Source organism: Aulostomus chinensis, chromosome 4 (genome assembly GCF_037954235.1).
Source record: "Aulostomus chinensis isolate RoL2024-O1b breed Wild chromosome 4, RoL_Achi_v1.0, whole genome shotgun sequence".
Classification (NCBI taxonomy): domain Eukaryota; kingdom Metazoa; phylum Chordata; class Actinopteri; order Syngnathiformes; family Aulostomidae; genus Aulostomus; species Aulostomus chinensis.
In genome coordinates, this window is record NC_141323.1 from 16,946,369 (window position 1) to 16,968,558 (window position 22,190).

The following is a 22,190-nucleotide window of genomic DNA, read 5'->3' on the forward strand; positions in this document are numbered from 1 at the left end:
GGAGGAAGTACTCACTTCCTTTATTTTAATGAAAACGTGAACACCAATACAAAATAGTAGTCTGGTAAACATAAAAGTCTCCATTTAAACTTGTACTTTGGTAAAAGTAGAGCACTTATTGATATTCTGTCTACTTTGTATCAAAAGTAAAAGTTCACATTTAAAGTGACTTCTTTGTGTTGTAGTGTTGCTTTGATTGTGCCTTTTTTGACATTTTCAAGCCTCAATTTTGAAATTGTATCATCTTCACCAGGTTTTGTCAAATAAATGTAGAAGAGTAAGGAATACTGCATTGTCCCCCAAAAAAAAAAAAATTCAGTTACAGATACCATGAAACTGTAAAACTACTGCACTTGGGGAAAGTAGTTTCCAAGCTTTTTTGGCCACTGAAAAGGGAGCAAGTATTTGGTCACATTTCAGATATTTTTAAGTTGCTGACAGCCCCACAATATAGTTATTTTCTTCTTAAATTCTCACATTCTATTTATTTAATCTCATTTCAATTAATTTTCAAATAAAAAATCATCAATACCTAGGTAATATCCCAACATTGAGAGAGAGAGAGAGAGAGAGAGAGAGAGAGATGTGTGTCAGATTTTTATTCTTTTTCATTCATCTCACAGTTCGTCAAGTAGGCCCACGATAATATCAATCCGCGGGACCAAAACTACTTTCGCTTTAAAAATCTTTGTGATGGTGTATTCTCACTCTGACCCATAGGGGCGCTAATATCCCGTCCCATTGTTGGTAGCTGATTGCTGCGTCTCTGCAGCGTCGGGCGGACAGAGGGACGGGTCAGAGGAAAATGGCGGACGGTGTGGATCACATCGATATCTACGCCGACGTAGAGGAGGAGTTCAACCAGGTACTAGATCCATATTTAGTACATTTGAGTCAGATTGTAATATTGTGTATATTTAACTGAATCAGTATTTGCTGATTGTGATATCGCACAGTCGGGTGCGAAGTCTGTGAAACAAGCCCCAATGGCTCACAGGCCCCCTTCAAGCATGCTGTATTCTGCAGCCCTGGCCAGCAGTATTGAGACCAAATATTACAGTTTTGGAATTGTCGACGTTAAAGCAAATCACACTTGCGTGTGGCAGTTGATGTATGGTTTGCTTAAATCTGTGTGATATCGAAAAGCAAATGCTTTCATTGTTAAGAAGGCACACTCTTAAGGCCTCGGCATGGCCGCCAGTGGCGGGCTAGCAAAGCTAAGCAACGCAGATACGTTTGCTACTTAGCTAACACTTTGCAGTTAAGTAAGGGAAAATATACGGTGTGGGATTTTACGTAAGCCCATTGGTGTTTTGGAATCATTTCAGCTATAGTGGGGTGAAAGACAAGTTACTGTGAATGAGTGCGCCGTTTACTTACTGGATTTGACCTGTTTAAAACATTAATTCGAGCGATTGTTTATGAATTGTTAGCCTTGGGCTGTTAGCACAACGGAGCGGACATGTTTTGAGTGGGCGAGTTTGATGTTTTGTTTCCTTCTCGTCCGCTCCTGTACTGTACTCGTCTAAGATAAGTTTTAACGTTATTATGGTAACGACATGTCTTTATTATTGACCTGGGTCGATTAGCACGATTTGTATCAACATGTTACTATAACGGCTCTCAAATGTACTCATGCGCGTTAACTCTTGAAGTCAAATTACGACGAAACTTTTTTGTTTCAGGATGTATTTCTTTTCCCCTCAATTAATTAAAATATAATAATAAATACTGGCCAATTATCATTTATTTGTAAATGGTTAAAATGACGCACTTTAATATTGTTAAGTTACCCGCCTGCAAAAATAGAGTAATGTGCAGTTGCTAGTTTTACAGAACTTAAATGCGCGGGTCTGTATTCTGAACTCATCAGTGAGCATGTTTATATTCCCTCAAATTCTCTCTTAACTATAACTTAGGGAATACGTTGCACTCTTAACAGTAGGTTGTGGACCAATCCACAATTTATAACATGGTGTCAGTTTTCGACACACACGACGTACTCCAGCTGTATAGGGGGCAGTATTGCATCCATTTTTGGGTTATGCTCAGTACCATTTCTGGGTTATGCTCAGTACTCTCATAGCCAGTGGGGAATCCGTGCAAAGCATGCGCCAAAAATTCCAGCAATGAGTTGCTTGAGTTTTGGCAGTAGCATCACAAGCGGGGGTTGTGCAACTTTACAGTTCAAGGCAACATTGAATCTCTCTGCTCCGTTTGAACAACTACACAGTCAGTGGTTACTAATGCAACAGCCACATCACGCAGTCTGAAAAGTTTATCCACAAACGTTACAGGTAATGATGTCGTTATTTATACTGTCGACATGTTTTACAAGAAATTTAATGCTAGTTTGCTTTCAATCCAAAAGAAACAAGGCGAGTTCAGCATCAGACTTAATGTTTTAATCGTAACCGTTTTGTCTGACATGGAAAAGATACCCTAATATTTACCCTTGTCTTACTTCATTTTGTGTCATTCCTCTTAGTTTCATACCAGCAGACTTTGATTCTGAACCCTGATGAAGGCTGTGTGCGAGCCTTGGGCGTTGGGTTTACGTTAGCAACATACAACGGCTATCAAACTACTGAGTAACTCGTAGCTTCAGCTCCCTCCACCGACTTAACTTCTTCGTACTGCCAGTTGCAGCGCACTACAGGTTAAAGTGAGTCAGTATTGGCCTGTAGTCGGGGAAGATGTATTACAAGAGCATATAGACCGTACCTGAGTGTGCACCCCGTAATGCCATACGCGGGCAACTTTGGTCTGCCACTAAGGCTTTTTAATTTTATTTATTTATTTATTTTGAATACAAATTTATTCTGTTTACAAATTGTACCTTTAACACATATATTCAGTATCACATCTTCATCAGTCTTGAAGCTCATTGTGTGTGTGGGTATGTATGTTTGTGTGTGTGTCTGTCTGTCTTACAACATGGTAACCTCAACAAAATACATGCTCTGCACGTTCTAATACATTTGAAGTTTTTTTTTTTTGTTTGTGTGACCTGCATATACTTACATATGTGGAGGGGTGAAAAGATGCCCTTGATTATGCATGCGTACATAAACAAAGAAATATACCATGTGACGTGGTTGGAAATGACCCTCTTGTTTTTTTTACATGGTAGACAAGCCACAATGCATCCAGTCATGCTACTAGATGCAAGTCGAGATTCTTAGATTGACGTGCTTGTATGTTTAACAGGAGGCTGACTACCCGGTTCACGAGCAGATCGACCTCTATGATGATGTAATATCCCCATCAGCCAATAATGGTGATGCACCAGAGGACCGGGACTATCTGGACACATTGCCTGCACCGGGCGGCTCAGAGGGAGGGAAGAGTGCCCCACCCAACGTTGTATACACCTACACAGGCAAAAGGATTGCCCTGTACATTGGAAACCTCACATGGGTCAGTCTTGCAGTTTATTTGATGATAGTTTTAAGACGTTTTAGACTCTCCTCCAACACTGCTTTTGTTTCAATTCAAAGTGAGACCCACATTCTGAACTTCAGGTTGCTTAACTTAATAATACACTGATTGGATTGTGTTCTTTTTGCAGTGGACTACAGATGAAGATTTAACAGAAGCAATCCGGTTGATAGGCATCACAGATGTGCTGGAGATCAAGTTCTTTGAAAACAGAGCCAATGGCCAGTCCAAAGGGTGTGTTCTAGTGTGATGTGACTAAACTTATCACAGTCGGGTTGGACAGTGTTGTTTTGTTTTGTTTTTTAAACACCATTATATACGATAAGCTTTGTCTCTCCACAGTTTTTATTACCGGCCAGAATTACTCTGTGGGATTTGGAAATCAGATGACAAATGATACTTTCCCAATGATGATTTTATGTTGCTGCTGCTATACCATTTCCTGCCACACAGTGGCTGCAGCACAGTGTAATTGTTAATGAAAAAAAATGCGATAAATCCTCTAGTTTATTCTCTTAACATCCAAAACCGTAAGAAACATTTTATTCATCTGTTAACACAAAATATAAATCTTTTTCACAAAGGCACTCAAGAGTGTAATGACATGAAAATAATTCTCACCTATGGTATTTAGTTATGTTGTTCAAAATGTAGAATATTCTTTTTGAGCTTTTATTGTTCATTTTTGATAACTTACTTTCACAATTTAACAAAAAAAAAACTTCATTATAATTTAGGATCGTAAAATGTTATGTAAATATCAGATCAGATGAGTTATTAGAGTTTAAGCTCTGTTTTTTTAACGGTTGCTTGATAAGCCACACAGCTTATGACATCCCAAGTTGTAAGAATTTTTACAGTAAAAATATATCTCTGGTAAGTGATTTGTAACATGTGATTGTTTATGTACTATTGATGTGTGTCCCAGGTTTGCTCTGGTGTGCGTGGGCTCCGAGGGATCATCCAGGAAATTGATGGAACTTCTGTCAAAGAGGGAGCTCCATGGTCAGAATCCCATTGTCACGCCATGCAACAAACAGTCACTCAGCCAGTTTGAGATGCAGTCACGCAAAAGTAAGTAGGACAAGTCTACACATCGCACTCAAGATGCGCCAATAAATAATTAATCAACATTCTGCAATACACATTGACTTAAGTAGAAGAAATTTGCATTCAGCTAATAAACTGTAAACCCAGACTACACCTGAGCAGCACTCGGCATCAGTTATTTCAAACTAGACATACTTTAAGTGTAGTGAATTATATAAGTATATACTCTTCATTCGCTTCTTAAGGAATTCCTATCATTTTGTCAGGAAACACACAATTGCTTACCTGAATATGCTTGTATGTTCATCCCTTCTTGCATATAAAAGTGAGTCAGTAGTGTTGTATGCTTTGCTCAGGTACCCAGTCAGGCCAAATGTCTGGAGAAGGTAAAGCTGGTCCCCCAGGTGCTGGGCCCCGTGGAGGTTTTCCCATGGGCGGTCGGGGTAGAGGCAGGTTTCCTGGACCACCTGGCCCTGGAGGAGACCGTTTCCCTGGTCCTGTTGGGCCTGGAGGGCCACCGCCACACTTCCCTGGTTAGTTTGGTATTAAGTGTTTGTGCCTGTAGTCCATCTCTGTGATCACTAAATTCCTTTTTCCTCAAACAGGTCTATTTAGGATTAAATTATCAAATAGATGGGATAAATTCTGCATTTTGGTCAACAATTTGTAGCTCCTGGTTAGTTGGTTTTTTTTAGCGGCACAACTGGGATAGCAGGATAGGCTCTTAAACCTACTCCTATTTGATATTAAAATAGCCTTCTGGTGCTAATCGAGGTGAGTCCACCATTCACACAAGCAGTCCTTGTATATTTCATGAGCACAAATATTATGATTCATGGAATACATTCCTCCTCCATGAGTGTCAGCATTAATTTGCTGCAGTGTTTGTCTGAATTACATCAGGACTTAGGCCTGGTGATGATGTACCCTGATGTAGAGTCAAGAATTTGATCTGATATGAATACATATAAAAATTGCCAATGGTGAAGGTGTTTTTGTAGGGAAGTGCCCTTAATAAATCATCCAGCAGTGCAATGGGTTTGTTTTACATTAGATTTTCCTGAATTTTGCATAATCTATAGAATTGAGTAGTTTGCTTTTTGTCTGGCCGTGCTGCTCTGGTAGCACATTCCAAGTTTTGCTAATGCTCACACCCGCACGGAAACCAAGGTTTGTGTGTCTTTGTGGGGAGATCTTGTGCTAGGTCTGCGTCCGTGCATGTCTCCCTCCCCTTTTGGTTTGTTTTTCACTGTCATTGTCCCTCTTCACCTCCTGTGTAACAGTTATCCCTCCTTGGCTGCATTCTCTGCTCACTGACAATCTCCAACACCATTTCTTGACCAGCAGTTTTCCTCAAGGCTGCGCTTTGCAAGCTACCAGTCTTAAAACTTTCCACACATCTTCAATTGGCCGACAATGGAGTTTCCATCTTTTCTTCTTCTTTTTTTTTCATTTCTTGCCATCCATCCTACCCTTTTTGACATCTTGTCTTTTGCTTAGTGGCTGGTGCCTCGCAATGCTGGGTTGCAAAAAGCCTTCGGGTAATAGGCAGATGGAAATTAAGGGGACAGTTGTGATTGGTTTGCTTTCTCCCCCCATTAGGCTCGGGGATGAGACCAGATCTGATTAGGCACCAAGATGGCCCTCTGATGGATATGAATTTCAATCCCTTCCCGCCGGGGGGCAGGAACGGGAGCTGGCATGGCAGAGGTGATACACCTCGATTGATCTGACTGATTCGATCGATTGCCTTTTTATCCTAACCTGCAGCTGTTTGTTGGTAGGACTTGTGCCATTGAAATACTGTGGTAGACTGCTGCACAAATGGCGGAATTTATGGGTGGTTAACAGTTGGACAGTTTGCGATGAATACTTGTGGCCTACAGAGTAAATAATTGAAGTATTCACACTGAAACAAACAGAACCTCACCATTTAGTGAAGTGTTTTGTTTGTTTGAGGTTAATGCGAATGCAAAAAACAAACAACTAAATCAATGCAGAGGCATAGCAAAAGCAGAACACTGTGCTTCTGAATGGCTGCTTTCCCTCAGTTCAGAATATTGAAAATATTTTCATTTAAATCGTGTCCCACAAAACATAATTGCATTTGCTAACATGGATTGATATGACTGCACCTCTCTTGGGTGTCCTTGGCAACTTCCAGCACTGCATCCTTTCCTGTTGTGGAATTGTAATCCTGAGGGGAAAAAAAAAAACATTTTAGGACCCCAAATGATACAAACGAGAACTCTTCGTGTGTTTGCTTGCCTTCTTACTTCATTGTCACCATTATTGTATTGGCCTTTTGATGTGTTTGTCCCTGTAGCTATGGCTTGCTCATCTTTGTCATGTCTTTCATGTCATCTTTGAATTGCTTTAATCAGCCTTAAACTTCATCTACATAAACAAAATAACAGGATGCCGCAAAAAACTAAAACTTATGTAAAAATTAAAGATATTTGGCAGAGAAAGCTTAGAATCTTGTGTTTTGTCCCCTCTGTTGTCTTTGTAGGTGGGATGCAGGGTCCCCCACGTCCTCCCCCTGGTCCCCCTGGCCCTCCTGGACCTCCACCTCCTGGTCAGGTCCTGCCTCCTCCTCTCCCTGGTCCTCCAAATCGTGGTGACAGGCCTCCTCCCCCGGTCCTTTTCCCTGGTCAATTTGGTCAGCCACCAATGGGACCCCTACCCCCAGGTCCCCCTCCACCAGGTTATGGCCCTCCTCCTGGCCCCCCACCTCCCCAACAGGGCCCCCCACCCCCAGGACCATTCCCTCCTCGTCCCCCAGGCCCTATTGGGCCCCCTATGGCTTTAGCTCCACCTCCTCACCTGCCAGGTCCCCCACCAGGTGGACCGCCACCAGCTCCTCATGTGAATCCAGCCTTCTTCCCCCCACCTGGTAACAACAGCATGCCCCCAAATGACAGCAGGGGCCCCCCAGGACCAAATGACCCTTACGGACGCCCGCCACCTTATGAGAGAGACTACGGTCCTGGAGGCCGGTGAGAAGAACTCTTAGTGTTGTCTAATACACTATCACACTATCAGGATATACACTCTATTGCCAAAAGTATTGGGACACCCCTCGTTGAATTCAGGTGTTCCAATCACCTCCATGGCCAAAGGTGTATAAAATCAAGCATCTAGGCATACAGCCTGCTTCTACAAACATTTGTGAAAGAATGGGTTGCTTTTAGGAGCTCAGTGGGTTCAAGTATTGTACAGTTATAGGATGCCACCTGTCCAGTAGATTAATATTCCACAGTCAACTGTTTGTGGTATTATAACAAAGTGGAAGCAATTGGGAACAACAGCAAATCAGCCAGAAAGTGGTAGACCAAGTAAAATCTAAGAGTGGAGTCAGTGCATGCCGAGGCACACAGTATGCAGAAGTTGCCAAACTTTCTGCAGAGTCAATAGCCACAGACCTCTAAACTTTGTGTGGCCTTCAGATTAGCTCAAGAACAGTGCAGCAAGCTTCATGGAATGGTTTTCCGTGGCGGAACAGATGCATCTAAGTCTTGCATCACCAAGTGCAATGTAGAGCATCAGATGTAGAGGTGTAAACCATGCTATCACTGGACTCTACAGCATTGGAAATGTGTACTCTAGAGTGAAGAAACACACTTCTGTCTAGAAATCCAACGGATGAGTCTGGGTTCAGCAGTTGCTAGGAGAATGGTACTTGCCTAACTGTATTGTAACAAGTGTAAAGTTCGGTGGGGTTGTTTTTCAGGGGTTGGGCTTGCCCCCCCTTACTTCCAGTGAAAGGAACTCTTATGTGTCATGGCTTGCTTCAAAGAAATTTTAGATAATTTCATGCTCCCAACTTTGTGAGAACAGTATGGGGTTGGACCCTTTCTATTACAACTTGACTGCACACCATTGCACAAAGCAAGGTCCATAAAGACATGGATAAATGAGTGGGTGTGGAGGAACTTGATTGGCCTGCACAGAGCCCTGACCTCAACCCAGTGGAACACCCTATAGCTGCAAAGAGTGTATCAACTCCGTATTAAACCCTGTGGATTGAGAAGTTCATTAAAGTTCATTTGCATGTTATAGCAGACTTCCTAATATCTTTGGCAATAAAGTGTATTTTGTGCCACTGTCGTATCTAAACATGAATGTATTATACACGTTCCCTCACTTAATTTGTGATGAGGTTTGTTTGTGCATTTATAGGGAGATGGAGTCATCACGGACCCCGCTGAGCGAAGCAGAATTTGAGGAGATCATGAACAGGAACAGAGCCATCTCCTCCAGCGCCATATCTCGAGCTGTGTCCGATGCCAGTGCAGGTAACACTCTTAACAGTTTCAGATACTATAGTTTAAATGCAGTATGTGTTTGTGCAGACTAAAACTGGAACCCAATGTGAACAAAGCCTAATCCCGTGTTCTTTTTGTTTAGCTGACTATGGCAGTGCTATAGAGACCTTGGTGACTGCCATCAGTCTGATCAAGCAGTCCAAAGTATCAGCAGACGACCGTTGCAAGGTCCTCATAAGTTCTCTCCAAGACTGTCTGCATGGCATTGAGTCAAAAAGCTATGGCTCTGTCTCAAGGTAACAATTAAATATATTACTATTGGTAGTTATGTAGTTGTCGGTATACACATCTTTGATTGTGGGCTGTATTTAATTAGACTAGCATTATTACTTGACAAACAGAATATCTCCTTGCAGTGTTTTGAATGAAAAAAAAAAAGCTTGGAAAGTTTTTGTTGATACTTAAAACCACAGTAACTATTTCAAATGTGAATTGTAAAATTATTTTTGTGATACTATTTATTACTTTCAATAGAGGTTTTTTCATTTTTCCCATTTTTGTAATATTCAAGTATATTCTAATGTTGGGAAATCCTACAGTGCAGCATAGGCTTTGGTATATAGATGTTTTTTTTGGTTTTTTTTTAATTGGGAATTTGGCACTTAATTAGAACACCTTTTGTGATGTTAAGACCTGGTGCACAGTCTAACAAATCCTTTGACTCTGTTAGGCGAGAGCGTTCCAGGGAACGAGATCACAGCCGCTCAAGGGAAAAGAGCAGACGCCACAAGTCCCGCAGTCGGGACCGGCATGAAGACTATTATCGAGAACGCAGCCGGGAACGGGACCGCCATCGCGAGAGGGACCGGGACCGAGACCGTGAGAGAGAGAGGGAGAGAGAGTACCGACACCGCTAGATGAGAGGAAAGGTGGGTACGCCCATGTTTTCCTGTCATAAGCTGTCTATGTCTATTCAGTGCTTTATGTTTTCAAATTTGACTTAGCCAGATAAGCTTAAGCTCAGTTTGCCTGAACTACAGGCAAAAAGAAGAGAACACAACATCCTTCATTGGACTTTTAGGTTCTTGCTAAACTCTTAGCACTAAAGAAGTCCTGCACATATTGGGTCAGATTTTATCTACAGAGGGTGAGCAGAAATCTACCATTACAAATATCAGGGAAAGTCTTGCACCTTATAAAAATCACGAGGAGGAGGATATGGAGAGACGATGTTTGCAAAAAGCAGTCATTCCAGGTAAGTGTAAGGTAAGTGCTTTCAAATTTAAACATTATTATTGTGTGTTGTCTTTCAGAAAAATGCATTATCCTCTGCTGTTTAGCTCATATGGTCTTGTTATATTTGAATTTTGGTTTGGCTTGTTAAAAACAATTCACCCAAAATCTGAAAATAGACTTGACAGTTACTAGAAATTTGACTTTGTGGACACTGTTTATTTTTGGTCTACATGCTTTTGTTGCTGGTGAATTACAAAATTTATCACCCATTTTATTGTGTATTTCTTATTACAGTGTCAAGTAAAATCTGTAATAGAAAATTATGCAAGGAAAGAAAGCAGCTCACGTTATGCTTCTACTTTTCGGCTGCGATGGGTGCAGTTTTGCAGAATTTAAGTCGGCAAAATTAACTGACAAAGTCTCCTTATTTTTTAATTTTGTCAAACAAATACCTAAATTTTGGATTTTGCCAGCAGCTTCGGCCAGTAGACCAGAAATCTTCAACGGAATGTATGAAACCTCTTAAGACATGGAGTTCTGCTTAGTAGGTTGTGCTTGTAACAATAATGGTGCTTGAAATAATAATGGTGAAGTAAGTGATTTCCGCCAGAATGACTTGATTCAGTTTTCTAGTAGTTGGCACAGATTAACCATTTTGTTGCAATGCGTGGTATTTTTTTTGTTTGTTTTTTCTAATTGGGTTTTATTGTGAGAACATATATTGCGCTAACGCAATGTTGTATACACTCTCCGATTCCGATTTATGAGTGGAAAATATATAAATGTCTTGTTACATGGTGATAATTTATTAATCAAACAGTGCTTCTACAATATTTGACAATGTCATTGCTCTATACTTGCATGTCAGTAATATTGCCTGACATTATATTTGATGTAACATCAAATCTTTATGGCAGAATTCAAAACACTTTGCAGTCATTGCACCACAAGCACTGTGGTGAAACGTAAAAATTGTCATGTTCTGTCTGATAAATTGTCGCAAAGTTTAGATGAATAAGGCCCTCTTCGCCCAGATAGCTTTTTTAGCATTGAACTGATAATGTTTGTAATTTTTTGAAATTCAAACTTGCTAAACATTGAAGATGAACCATAATTGTCAGTTTTTTACGAGTGGGTTACTGCCTGCGCCCAGTAAACCTACATGGAAACACGGATAGAGTGCCAGTGCCTCAGAATGTCAGTGCAGCCAATCCATGTTATAGTAACTGTTAAACGAGGGCGCCTTTGATACCTATGGGAATTTAATATTTTTTGTTTTTAATGTCCACTATGTGTATGCATAGCTTTTAAGTGATGAGTCATAACGTCAGGTTGGTTATGATGTAGGTGCTACATTATCAGTTGTAAATAATTTTAGTACTCTAGATTACATCTCTGAGACTTGCTGTTATTTAGCATAGGTTCTCAGTATTAGGGTTTCATAAGTGACTTTGTAAACTTTTTTCAGAGGCTGCTCTCTGATATCGCGTCACTTGCAGGTTGACCAGTATAACTTGTGAGGTATTGAGATTGCAGTTGAAATATCAGTAACTGTGTGCCGTTCTGTCCATTACTGCTAAACTAACAAGTAATGTATAAACTACTGTACTTCAGTAGAGCAGACCACCTGTAGTTTATGTAGTTGTGCATAATCACATTTGCATTTTCCATTTTTTAATGATGTTTCATGCATACAGTACACTGAGTTTTTTATCACTTCAACTCAGTGTCTTGATGCAGTTTAGCACATAGAGGAGGAAAAAAATATCTGTATAATGTAAATAATGTATATACTGTATGCACTCTTTCATAAGTGTCCTAATTTCTCACAAAGTCCTTTTTATGCAGTCTTACTGAGGGATTTTACCTGGGGTGTTGTACTGGTGTATGGAGTTACACAACTCTGAAGCCATGTCCATGCTAAAAGAATGTTAAGAAGTAGCTAAGTGCTCATGTGACATGAGTAGTGTAGATTTATGCTAATCGCTAGCTGTCTGTGTTAGCTTGGCCTTTATTCATTAAAGACCTTGTGTCCACTGGGAACCTCTTTACTCTAGATTGTTGCATTTTTTAAAAATCTGAGGTGTATGTAACATTTGAGGTTTTCAGGCTGATTGAAGCGTAGCAAGTCTAGTTTGACAATTCTAGCTTCTTGTCAGTGGTAACATGAATAGGCCAATCAATGCAATCCAAACCACTGATTTAGATTAACCAGTGTAAAGTAATTCAAGTTTTGTTTTTGTTTTTTTGTTGTTGTTGTTTTTTAATCACTGACACGAGCTCCCCAGCGGATACAAGGCCTAACACATTCTGATACGATGCAGATTGAGTATATATCTTTTTTTATATTTAAAAAAAATGTTTGTTGCGGTATGAATGAAAATACAAAGTAGCAGGCAGGAATGTTTATCTGTTAAGGCCAAATGTGTCCCATTTTTCCATATGACCATGCCCTAAAGCAGTCTGACATCAAAGAGAATGTCAATGAGCGAAACCATGGAGAATTGATTGCCAAACATACTGTTTTTATTCATGCAGCTGTGGGAAAGTGGTGTTTTCTCTAGGCAAATTAATGCAGTCGCCTCAGTCTGTTGTAGGTGTACTGGTGACAAATCCTTTTGTTCTTTTCAACAGCATATCTTTGCTCCTGTCAAACCATGGTCAAACTGGGTCTCCGATAAAGGTCAATAATAAGCATGTGTTGTTGTTTGATTTACAGGCAAAATAATTAACGTACGCGCATGGTAGAAGTTCAGAGTATACCATAGAATTAAAAAAGATACAAATACCACCCGTCCAAAGCAATTTAAGATAATGTACTTGGGTGAGTACTTTTCAGTTCCTTGTATCAGTGGGTGCACCTGAAATGGTGTCCATTTTCTACCCCCTCCTATGTCCGAAAGAAATTTGGCACACTAGTTTGAAGGAATTGTTAGTAGTAATGACAGTAGATAACAAACAACGCACACAACAACAAGCCGGCAATATATGTGTATTTATCAGTAAATATCACACTATAGGCTTGTTTGTTTGTGGTTTTAATGGACCCTTTGACACTGGTTTGACCCTGACTTGTTGAATTTTGCATGCTGTATTGGCTGACACCCCATAACACTGTTTTTAAATGATTATTACCATTATTATTATTATGGTGTATATGTAATTTGGCAAAAAAAAAAATGATTTGTGGATGTAATCTGCCTGTTGACAAAAGTTCAGTCGTGTCCGTTCCCACTTGTGTTGGATCTCATTTGAAAAATAATATGATGAGAATCACAAAAGTTTGACAACTGTATTGTACAAAATGTTTTGTTAAATACATTATTTGTCTGCAGCCATGCACCATGTAAAAGAGAAAAAGGAAACCCATCATAACAAAGTTTCAAAAATGCTTTTGAGTCACATTGAGCCAAGTAGAATCACCTGTACTCACTTTCTGGTGTATAATCTAGTTAACTAATTGGTATTGCTTCCCCTATAAGGAAAACCCTTATCAAAGATATACAAGAACCCCCCCCCCCCCCCCCCCCTGTAAATTATGCTGAAACAATTCTTGTGAGGGTAGTTTTAATTGGAATAGGAACTTGATTGGTTCAGGGGACCATTGTTGTCAGTTTAAGGTATTGGTGTGTATGGTTGTGATGAAGCGTTGACTTTCCAGTTAATTGTACTTTGCATGAAGGACTTCCAGTGATGAGTAAAAACCATTGCTGGCTTGTGGCTTTACCTAGACTGTTACAGGGTGTATGTACAGTATTGTTGGCATAACTATTTCTGTGTTTTTTGTCAAAATATGTGGGGTTTTGGCAAACCTAACACATGGTGATTGTGGGAAAGTGTCAACTGATGTACCGGTCAGATGTGTGCCTTTCTATTTGTAGGTGTGCAGCGCTTTTTGTCCTTTGTGTCTTTCACTCCTACGTGCTAAAATCCCTTGAGACGATGTTTCAGTGCTGTTGTGTACCACATGCATATCATTACCAATTGCTTCGAAGGAGAGAAAAAGATGGTTTGACTGAAAATTCTGATCATAAAAGATCAGTTTCCTATGGTTGCTAGAAATCAATACAGAAAAAAGTATTAAAATAGAGTTTTCAAGGAATGAAAATACAACTACACAGAAAAATAAACAGTGTATACTCACCGGAAGTAGTTTTTCAGAGAATCACATATAAGTTGAGGGCACTCGTAACAGCGTGTACGTCCACCAAGGCGAGGTCAGCCAATTTTCCATCCAGCCATTAGAATGCTGCAATGTTAATATTATGCAATGATATCAGATCTGCACCAAAATGCAGTATGCATTTTGTTTTGGATAATGCCAGTACAATTCAAACACCGCTATCAAAATTACTACTATTGCAAAGGGATTGGCTATCATCTCCCACTTAAGTGTTGGTGGGTGTAAATAAAAACCAAACCATTTTTGATTTTTGCAAAAGGTATGAAAGATATAGATTGGATGTGATGAGTTATTTCACAGGTTGAGCAGCAGCCCCAGAATAAAGAACCACAGAGATGTAGGCCGAGCATCATCATGGCTTCCCTCTTAAATCAGTGCTGGAATATTTTCAAAAATAAAGTTCACAAGATAATCTTATCAAACTTAATTGAGTTTTATGTGTAAAATTATTTGTTAGAAGTACAAAGCGAGCACAATGCTCTGACCTACACCGCAGAAGCACGAGTACATAACAACAACTAGCTTTAATGCTTAAAACACTCAACCTTTGTTTTACCGCTTGTTGACAACCCTTCCTTTTAAGACGCTTGAATGCTGAACTTCATGAGTGGCATTAAGTGACACTTTACACTGCAGAACAAAAAGTTAAAAAAAAACTTAAGTGTTGGTGTTAATCACAGACCTTATTTAAGAGAATTGACTATAAACCAATTCAAGTTGGGACAAAAGAACACAGTGCTAAACAAAGCTTACCTATTTTCAGTTTACAAGAGTCCATTCTAAATAAGACCTACAAAGATTTTGAATGTAGGCTACTTCTATATTTGCTAGCGACAAGTGCCGGTTCTGCTGGTTTGTTGAAAATGAAACTGGTTGTAACTGAAAGACCGGTTTTGATCGTGAACAACCTTAGCTTTGTTGGTTGCTGTTAAAACATGATACAGTATGTAATGTTTTCAGCCGTAATGTGAATTTTCCACCCCTAAAGAGTATGTGAATTTGTGCAAACCCTGAAAATACCCGGTTTTTAGACTTTTGGTGGTCTTCTCTGTAAAAACGTCTGTAGACCTCAGTAGAAGAATGTTCACAACATGCATCCAGAAAGCACTTTCAAACCCATGTCGCTGCAACATTAGAGACTGTAGACTCACCTGACTATTGGTGTATTTTTTTTGTTGTGTGTGTGTGTGTGTGTATCTACATATACAGATAGATTTGCTGTCCAAGTTTGCATGACATGTTTCTGTGTCTGTGCCAGGGTTGAGGGCAATGCACAATCCAAAGAACTTTCGAAGAGAGAATGTTAATTTGATTTAAGTCTTTTGACTTTGTGGATTTTTCCTGATCATACAACTCCCATCACCACAGCTTAATACAATTTAGATGACCTTTGTACTTATATTCTAGGGATTGTGACTTGACCCCCCCCAGCCCTGGCGTGACCATTTATATGTAGTGTTAGAAGTGTAATGGTGAGGGGGAGGGAGTTTTAAACTGTTGCGCTGCCTCGAAACCAAACTGCACCCTTCATTTTGACACCTTTCAGCTTACAAGGCTCAAGAACGGATGGAAGGAAAAGGAGGAGGGACTTCAGTGCGCCACCACCTTCCCCGCCCTGCATGACTGGATAGGATTTACAACCACAGCCACCACTTATTCCTCCACCCCTCCATCTCTCTTCTCCTTCTCCACCCATCCTCTTTTCTTGTCTTTTCATCTTGTCTGCCTGAGTAAGCGCAGTGGATGGAAGACCCTGAACCTGTGTAAGGCTATGTTATCCAAACATCTATACTCATGGTAACTAAAGACGAAAGAGAAAAAAAAAACAACTTTCCAAACAGCTCTTTTATTTTTATGGTGTTTTATTTGACATGAAAATGAGTATGTATGATGCTTTTCTGCACAGAAACAATAAAATGGCCTGCACTACCCCTTTATAGAAGACACAAACATTGCGCCTGTTTTTTTTTTGTTTTTTTTTTTGTTTCTTGGCTCGCTGTACAGTGTACACTCAGTTTAGAGAGCAGTTTTTATAGGGTACATGTTTGATGTTTTCTCCCCGCCCCCTCCCTCTCATTCTCATTTATTCTTTTCATGGTTAGTATGTTTGTAAATGTCTCTGCTTTTGATTAAAAACGAAAGATGGTGTTGTAATAAAATGTTTACCGAGGTACACTCTGCATTTTGTGAATTCCTCCACGCTTGATTCATTTATATTAAATGTATATTTTGAACCTGCAAAAATGTTAAATAGAATGAATTTATCTTTTTGGATGTTTTTTTTAGCTTTATTAGTAAGTGGCTAATGCCTTAGAAATTAGATTTCTTTTTATACAGAATTTGTAGCTTTTTTCTGCTCCATTTCCTCAAATGGATGCAGTCGTTTACAAGGTAAGACAGAAGTTGAATGTAACATCTGGCAATGTGCTCTGACTTCGTGGATGAGAAGAGTTATACCGGAAGCTAATTGAAAGTGAATCATTTTGGGCAGCACATGGTAAAACCAAAAAACAATCTATGCCTTGTTTTTTGATGTGTCTGTTTACACAGAATAGCCACCACTAAGAACACCTCCAAACCAAATTGTATAACATCATCATGTGGTTTATGTGAAATGCATTATTCCCTAGAGCAATAAGTCATGTAAACTTCCAAATATCTTCCGAATTCCATTTGTTGCTAATTTGTAAACTGCAGTACATGTAAATATTTTTCCTCCCATGTTCCACACAAACATGTTTTTGTGTTCAATTTTACCCTGTATGTCACACCACAGATGAACACGTTTTTGAAAGTAAAATTGTTACTATGTTGCATGACCAGAATGTCTTACACCACTCATCATGTCACATTTTTGTCAGATACACTGGTTGTCAATACTCTGGGATTCACAACCTAAAATTTACTTTGACAGGTACAGAAAATGTTTTTTTTTTATTGTCAGCACCCTTTTCAATCATCAAGATGTAATTAATGACATAATGATCAAATTTGATGTATGTAAGGCTAAAACACATAATCAACCAGTCCACTTTTGTTTGTCCACATCACACTTCCCTGTTTTGTTTGATTTTCATACTCTATGTTCAAAAGAATTGTGCTGAAAAAGAATTAAGCTTTGATGTCAAGTCAAACCACCTAGACTATAGCTGAGCTATAAAAGGTATGTGTGTGAATTGGATCTGCTACATCTGGGCTTTTGCCAAATTTTCACAATACAATAACACTCATTGCAGTATGTATAGAATATGTTCTCAAAATGCTGTCTCAAATATGATTTGTTTTTTGCAAATGGCTTGCAATCGAGATGTATATGGAAGTGTTAAGTGAGTTTGTTAAAAAGCCTACAGAAAGAACAATTACACTGTGAACCAGGTAGTTGCAGGCCCCGGACTGTTATTGTGATAATATTAATGCGTAATATCTCAAAAACAACAAAAATTAAGCTATAATTCAGTTCATCATTTACTGGTATGTTGTGACACCCCTAGTAGAAACTACAGAAATTCACTGATGATTATCTTTGGTATGTAGCTCTGGATGAAGTGTAACAGTCCCAACAGTTTAAAAAAAACAAAAACAAATCTGAAGCTCTGGATCTGTTTTTTCCCCTGACAGTGTATTAGAGATTAGTGTTGTATGTTAAAAAAAAAAAAAATGTATTGAGAGGCTTTTCAAAATCGTGGCACGTTACACAAGTGCTTAATTCCTTGCATCTCTTGAAGTTATTCACATTTCTCCATCAAACATTAGAAACATAGATCTATATAAAAATAAGGGTTTTTCAAGGCTTTCAGGTATAACTTGATGTCATATTTGTGTCATGTTGCAGTTCTGACTTTACTCCACAGTGCTGAAGGTAAGTGTTTGTAGGTCTTCGTGCACCGCAGAAGAAAACTGTCCAGTCCGGAAGAGGTCTTTGACTATTCACATTAGCAGATGGAATAGTCAGTATTTTTGCATTTCCAGTGGTAGTATTTTATTAATTGGAAATAGTGAAATTCATCTTAAGTTTTATAATGGAAATAACCTTGAACCTTGATATGGTTGCAGTTTAAGGGGTAAAAAAATTCTGTTTGTAATTCATCAACAGTTATATTAACAACTAGCGTAAAACATTTCTCCTATGACTTGAGATAAATAATTGTAAGACACTACAGTGAGGTAATCTTATGTACCAATATTTTGTAGGTTTTGTACTCGGGCACAGTCAAAATAAAAAATTTATAAATTCAGTTTGGTTTTGTTTTTTGGTTTGCTTTTTCTTAATTTTTTTATATATCTAATTGGTCTAAATAGAAGAGAGCTTGCATGGATCAACCCAAATCTTTTGTTAGTAAATGAGTGGGTCTGGGGCAATCCCTTTCATTTAAAAATTGCTAATTTTGACAACTGACATCCGCAACCTGTAGAACGGACAAATAAAATTCAATGAACACATATTTATGGTAAATGACAGAATTAAAAGAAATTGACTGTTAATTCAACAAGGACAAAAGTCTGAACTGAATTTAGTGGGTTACATAGTAATCGTGTAACCTCAAGTTATATCAAAATGGCGAGTCCGCCGACTGCAGATAATACAGTCCACCAAAGTCACCAGGTGCTTTGATGCTTTCTGGTAGTAAGAGACATCTTTCATGGCCAAGACCATTTTATAGAAGCGGTGAGACGATATTACATTTGTTCGGAACTGCTGTTTGGAGTAGAGGTTTGGTACATACCGGACACTGAAGCACGTTACACTTCCGGTGCTGCTTTGGCTGGCGGTTTGAACGCATCTCCCCGCGGTCAACACAAAGCTATCAAATGAGTAAATGGAAGAATTATTTGATGAGGGAACGCTACGTGGAACCATAAGAACGTTCTAGAACCCTCTGTATTCTTTCTGTACTATGTTCAAAAAGATGACTGAATTTGGTCCAGATTCCGGGGGTCGAGTTAAGGTAACCACTGAGTGGTTTGTCAATGTAGCCATTGAAGCGGTTCGTACGTTTTGTTATGATACATTTTGTCCTTGTTACTTTCAGGGAGTGACTATTGTGAAGCCTATCGTTTTTGGAAATGTTGCCCGTTATTTTGGGAAGAAGCGAGAGGAGGACGGACACACTCACCAGTGGTCTGTCTACGTGAAGCCCTACAGAAATGAGGTTAGATGCGCACATCTTAAAAACAAGTACTGTTCTCACTGATGAACTTAAAAAATAGAAGGCAAAGTACGCCTCATTCGTGGGATGTGTTTTACCACGAACTCATTTTCACTCAGCACATCATTCATAGGTTAAGGAAGTCGGTAAGCAAAGCCAGATAGGATTTACTGTTTGTGCAGTGGATAAGAAAGAGGCAATTAATAAGGTCCATTATCCATTATATTTTGTAAGGTTTTGAGTTTTCAATTTAGTTTGACTGTCTTACCACCACACCGTCCCTCTGCCACTTTTCATCTTACAGGACCCTTAAACTGTATAAAAGCTTTACACTGTCTCTTCCAGGATATGTCTGCATATGTGAAGAAGATCCAGTTCAAACTTCACGAGAGCTACGGTAACCCACTGAGAGGTCAGTACATGTTCAGAGGACGTGTAAGATCCGCAAAACTTATTAGACCTTTTAATTTGTCATTCCAGGGCATGATATGTGGTCTGTGGAGGAAATGGGTATAAACTAAAACCGGAATGTGACTGTAAATGCAGCATGTATAAGTGTGGCTCAGGCTGGTGTCCCCTTGTTCATCCAGTGGTGACCAAGCCTCCCTACGAGATCACAGAGACAGGCTGGGGGGAGTTTGAAATCGTCATCAAGATCTTCTTCATTGACCCCAATGAGAGATCTGTGAGGGCCTGCACACACGCACACACACACACACACAGTTTCATGATAGTCTTTATGGTGTAGACCTCCCCGTGTACTTTTAGCTATATGCTATGTAGAGCTGGGCAACAGATCAAATTTTCTTTCCAGATATAAGTTTAGCAGCTACTGATTTTGAAAGCAAGATAACTGAGATGATGTGATCATTGTTTTAAATTCCATCAAGCAACAACGCTCTTGTTTTGCAACCTAAAGATACCAAGAAAAACGCAGTTAAACATGCTGACCTTTGATTAAAACAAAATAATAATTGTGATCATGATTTTTGCCATAATGAAGCACTCTTGAAAGTCTGTTGAAAGAAAATACCATTTTACATCTAAAAGTATGTCCCCTTGGTGAAATGCTGAACAATTCAGGGTTTGATATTTAGAATATTTCTTGTGTGTGTGTGCTAGGTGACTCTGTACCACCTTTTAAAGTTGTTCCAGTCCGACTCCAGCGCCATGCCGAAGAAGACCGTGGTGTCTGAATTCTACGATGAGATGGTAAGCCTGTCCTCCTCGTGCCATGTAGCCTTTAATCTTTCCGAACTTAATCCCAAACACGAGAGAGAACACAATTGGTGGCACATCACATCCCCAAATGAGACAATTTGTTGCTTTTATCAAAGTGTTTGCAGGTGTCTGCACTCTGTTTTATACACCACATTCATCCACTGGCATTAACTTGTTGGATTTTTGTATTGTTACATTCTTAGAAGTGCTATATTTCTCATCATTTCTCAGATCTTCCAGGATCCAACCGCCATGATGCAGCAGCTACTAACCACATCAAGACAACTCACACTGGGAGCATACAAGCATGAGACAGAGTGTATGTAGACCCACAGACACAGACCGTTGTTACATATTGGCTCGAATAATGAAATATTATACTGACTTTTCATCAATAGCAATAACAAAGCAGTTCTTAAGAATGTCCAACTGTTCAGTTTAAATGACAAATACATGATGTTGGCCTCCAAAACACCACTTTAGAAAAATGGTTCATTACATGTCCCATTTTATTTAATTTAAAATAAGGTAGTTAAATCCAAAAAGTTGCTTAAGTCAGCCCTGTTTTCTTTGTCCTGATAGTTTAAAAAAAAAGAAAGAAAGGCAATTAAAAATCGCCAATATCAACAGAAAAGAACCCCAGTCACAAAAGTTTGAATGTGTAATAGAAGAAATTAAAGAGTTCAGGAATTAAAGGCTAACATCTATCATCGCTTTTGACATGTATTGTCTGTGACTTGACAGGGAGGGATGAGTCATGTAAGTCACTACTCTTTACTCTCACTCCGCGAGGCCGATCACCAGTCTTAGCCTTGAATAACGGCATCGTGACGAGCTGAGTGACAGCCTCACTGGTTGCCATGGCAACTAGTCCCGGGCCAGGAAGTAGATAGCCTATGAGCTGTGAGTGTGTGTTGTTTCTTGTTCCTGCAGTCAGCGAGCTGGAGCAGAGAACCAAGGAGAAAATGGAAATGGCAAAGAAGAGAACCAGCCAGGAGATCACCGAGCTGAAGGACAAACTCAAAGCCAGCAGAGAGAACATCAATCACCTGAAGGCCGAGATCAGGAAACTAGAGGAGGATGGAGACCACAAGGAGCACTGAGAGAGCGTTCCTCTGGGAAGGATCGGCTTCTGCGACTTCATCCACGGTTTAGAAAACAGCGCAGCTTTGCGATATTCCTTGTACCGTCCTGTATAAAACACAACCACAATTTAACAGAGTAAAGCTTTCCCCTTTCACAAGACACAGTCACTTAAACAACAGAACTCTAAATAAGAAAATCAGACGGTGGCGAACACTTTCAGCTGGAACAAGGATTTTGTGACTTCATCTTCTAAAGACTCAGTCATTTTATTATTTGATTACATAGACTGAACCCAGCCAGGCAGGTCTCTGCAAGCCTCTGATGAAACATGTTTATTAGTGTGAACCTTTTTGAATGTAACTAGCTAATGTGTTGTGATTTTTACTGTTTTGGTTTTGTTTTGTTTTGTTTTTAATATAAAGAAGACGTGTTTACAGTATTGCTCCAATTCTGTCGGACCTGTGGAGAACAGTGAAGGTCATTTGGGAGGAATCTTGCGCCTAAATATTATGTAGCACTAATGTCAAGACAAACAGCCTTTTACACTGTGATCAACAT

The 22,190-nt window shown here is 39.5% G+C and overlaps 2 protein-coding genes and 1 long non-coding RNA gene across 6 annotated transcripts; 2 read left to right on the top strand and 1 right to left on the bottom strand.

The window, feature by feature from the left end:
• The first annotated feature begins 721 nt into the window (after positions 1–721).
• On the top strand, positions 722–16,351 carry cpsf6 (cleavage and polyadenylation specific factor 6). Of its 3 annotated transcripts, none has more exons than XM_086202111.1 (11): positions 722–865; positions 3,211–3,420; positions 3,572–3,675; positions 4,370–4,515; positions 4,848–5,024; positions 6,094–6,201; positions 7,004–7,490; positions 8,674–8,789; positions 8,902–9,055; positions 9,490–9,688; positions 9,891–16,351. In XM_086202111.1, the coding sequence occupies exons 1-10, from the start codon at positions 806–808 to the stop codon at positions 9,674–9,676; spliced, it is 1,749 nt and encodes a 582-aa protein (XP_086058237.1). In that variant the 5' UTR covers positions 722–805; the 3' UTR covers positions 9,677–9,688; positions 9,891–16,351. The 3 variants fall into 3 exon arrangements, with proteins under 3 accessions (XP_086058237.1, XP_086058236.1, XP_086058238.1); XM_086202110.1 differs by having other exon boundaries at positions 15,725–16,351; XM_086202112.1 differs by lacking the exon at positions 6,094–6,201 and having other exon boundaries at positions 15,725–16,351.
• LOC147262860 (uncharacterized) lies at positions 6,294–18,959 on the bottom strand. The gene is made up of 3 exons (XR_015112496.1): positions 18,903–18,959; positions 14,140–14,244; positions 6,294–6,688 (listed from the first exon to the last, which is right to left on the bottom strand). It is a non-coding gene; the product is annotated as an uncharacterized LOC147262860 (long non-coding RNA).
• On the top strand, positions 9,545–22,068 carry yeats4 (YEATS domain containing 4). 2 transcript variants are annotated; one of them, XM_086202126.1, is made up of 7 exons: positions 9,545–9,688; positions 19,209–19,328; positions 19,671–19,737; positions 19,916–20,010; positions 20,448–20,537; positions 20,778–20,865; positions 21,480–22,068. In XM_086202126.1, exons 1-7 carry the CDS (start codon positions 9,677–9,679, stop codon positions 21,647–21,649), a joined length of 642 nt encoding a protein of 213 aa, XP_086058252.1. In that variant the 5' UTR covers positions 9,545–9,676; the 3' UTR covers positions 21,650–22,068. The 2 variants fall into 2 exon arrangements, with proteins under 2 accessions (XP_086058252.1, XP_086058250.1); XM_086202124.1 differs by lacking the exon at positions 9,545–9,688 and adding an exon at positions 16,506–19,124.
• Positions 22,069–22,190: the final 122 nt, after the last annotated feature.

Bases quoted from the DNA above. Each gene is read 5' to 3' on its own strand.
- cpsf6 (XM_086202111.1), top strand. From the start codon at position 806: ATGGCGGACGGTGTGGATCACATCGATATCTACGCCGACGTAGAGGAG. The intron at 3,421-3,571 runs GTCAGTCTTGCA...TTCTTTTTGCAG, and splicing joins ACATTGGAAACCTCACATGG to TGGACTACAGATGAAGATTT. The intron at 7,491-8,673 runs GTGAGAAGAACT...GTGCATTTATAG, and splicing joins GACTACGGTCCTGGAGGCCG to GGAGATGGAGTCATCACGGA.
- yeats4 (XM_086202124.1), top strand. From the start codon at position 19,074: ATGTTCAAAAAGATGACTGAATTTGGTCCAGATTCCGGGGGTCGAGTT. The intron at 19,329-19,670 runs GTTAGATGCGCA...TGTCTCTTCCAG, and splicing joins TGAAGCCCTACAGAAATGAG to GATATGTCTGCATATGTGAA. The intron at 19,738-19,915 runs GTCAGTACATGT...TTGTTCATCCAG, and splicing joins CTACGGTAACCCACTGAGAG to TGGTGACCAAGCCTCCCTAC.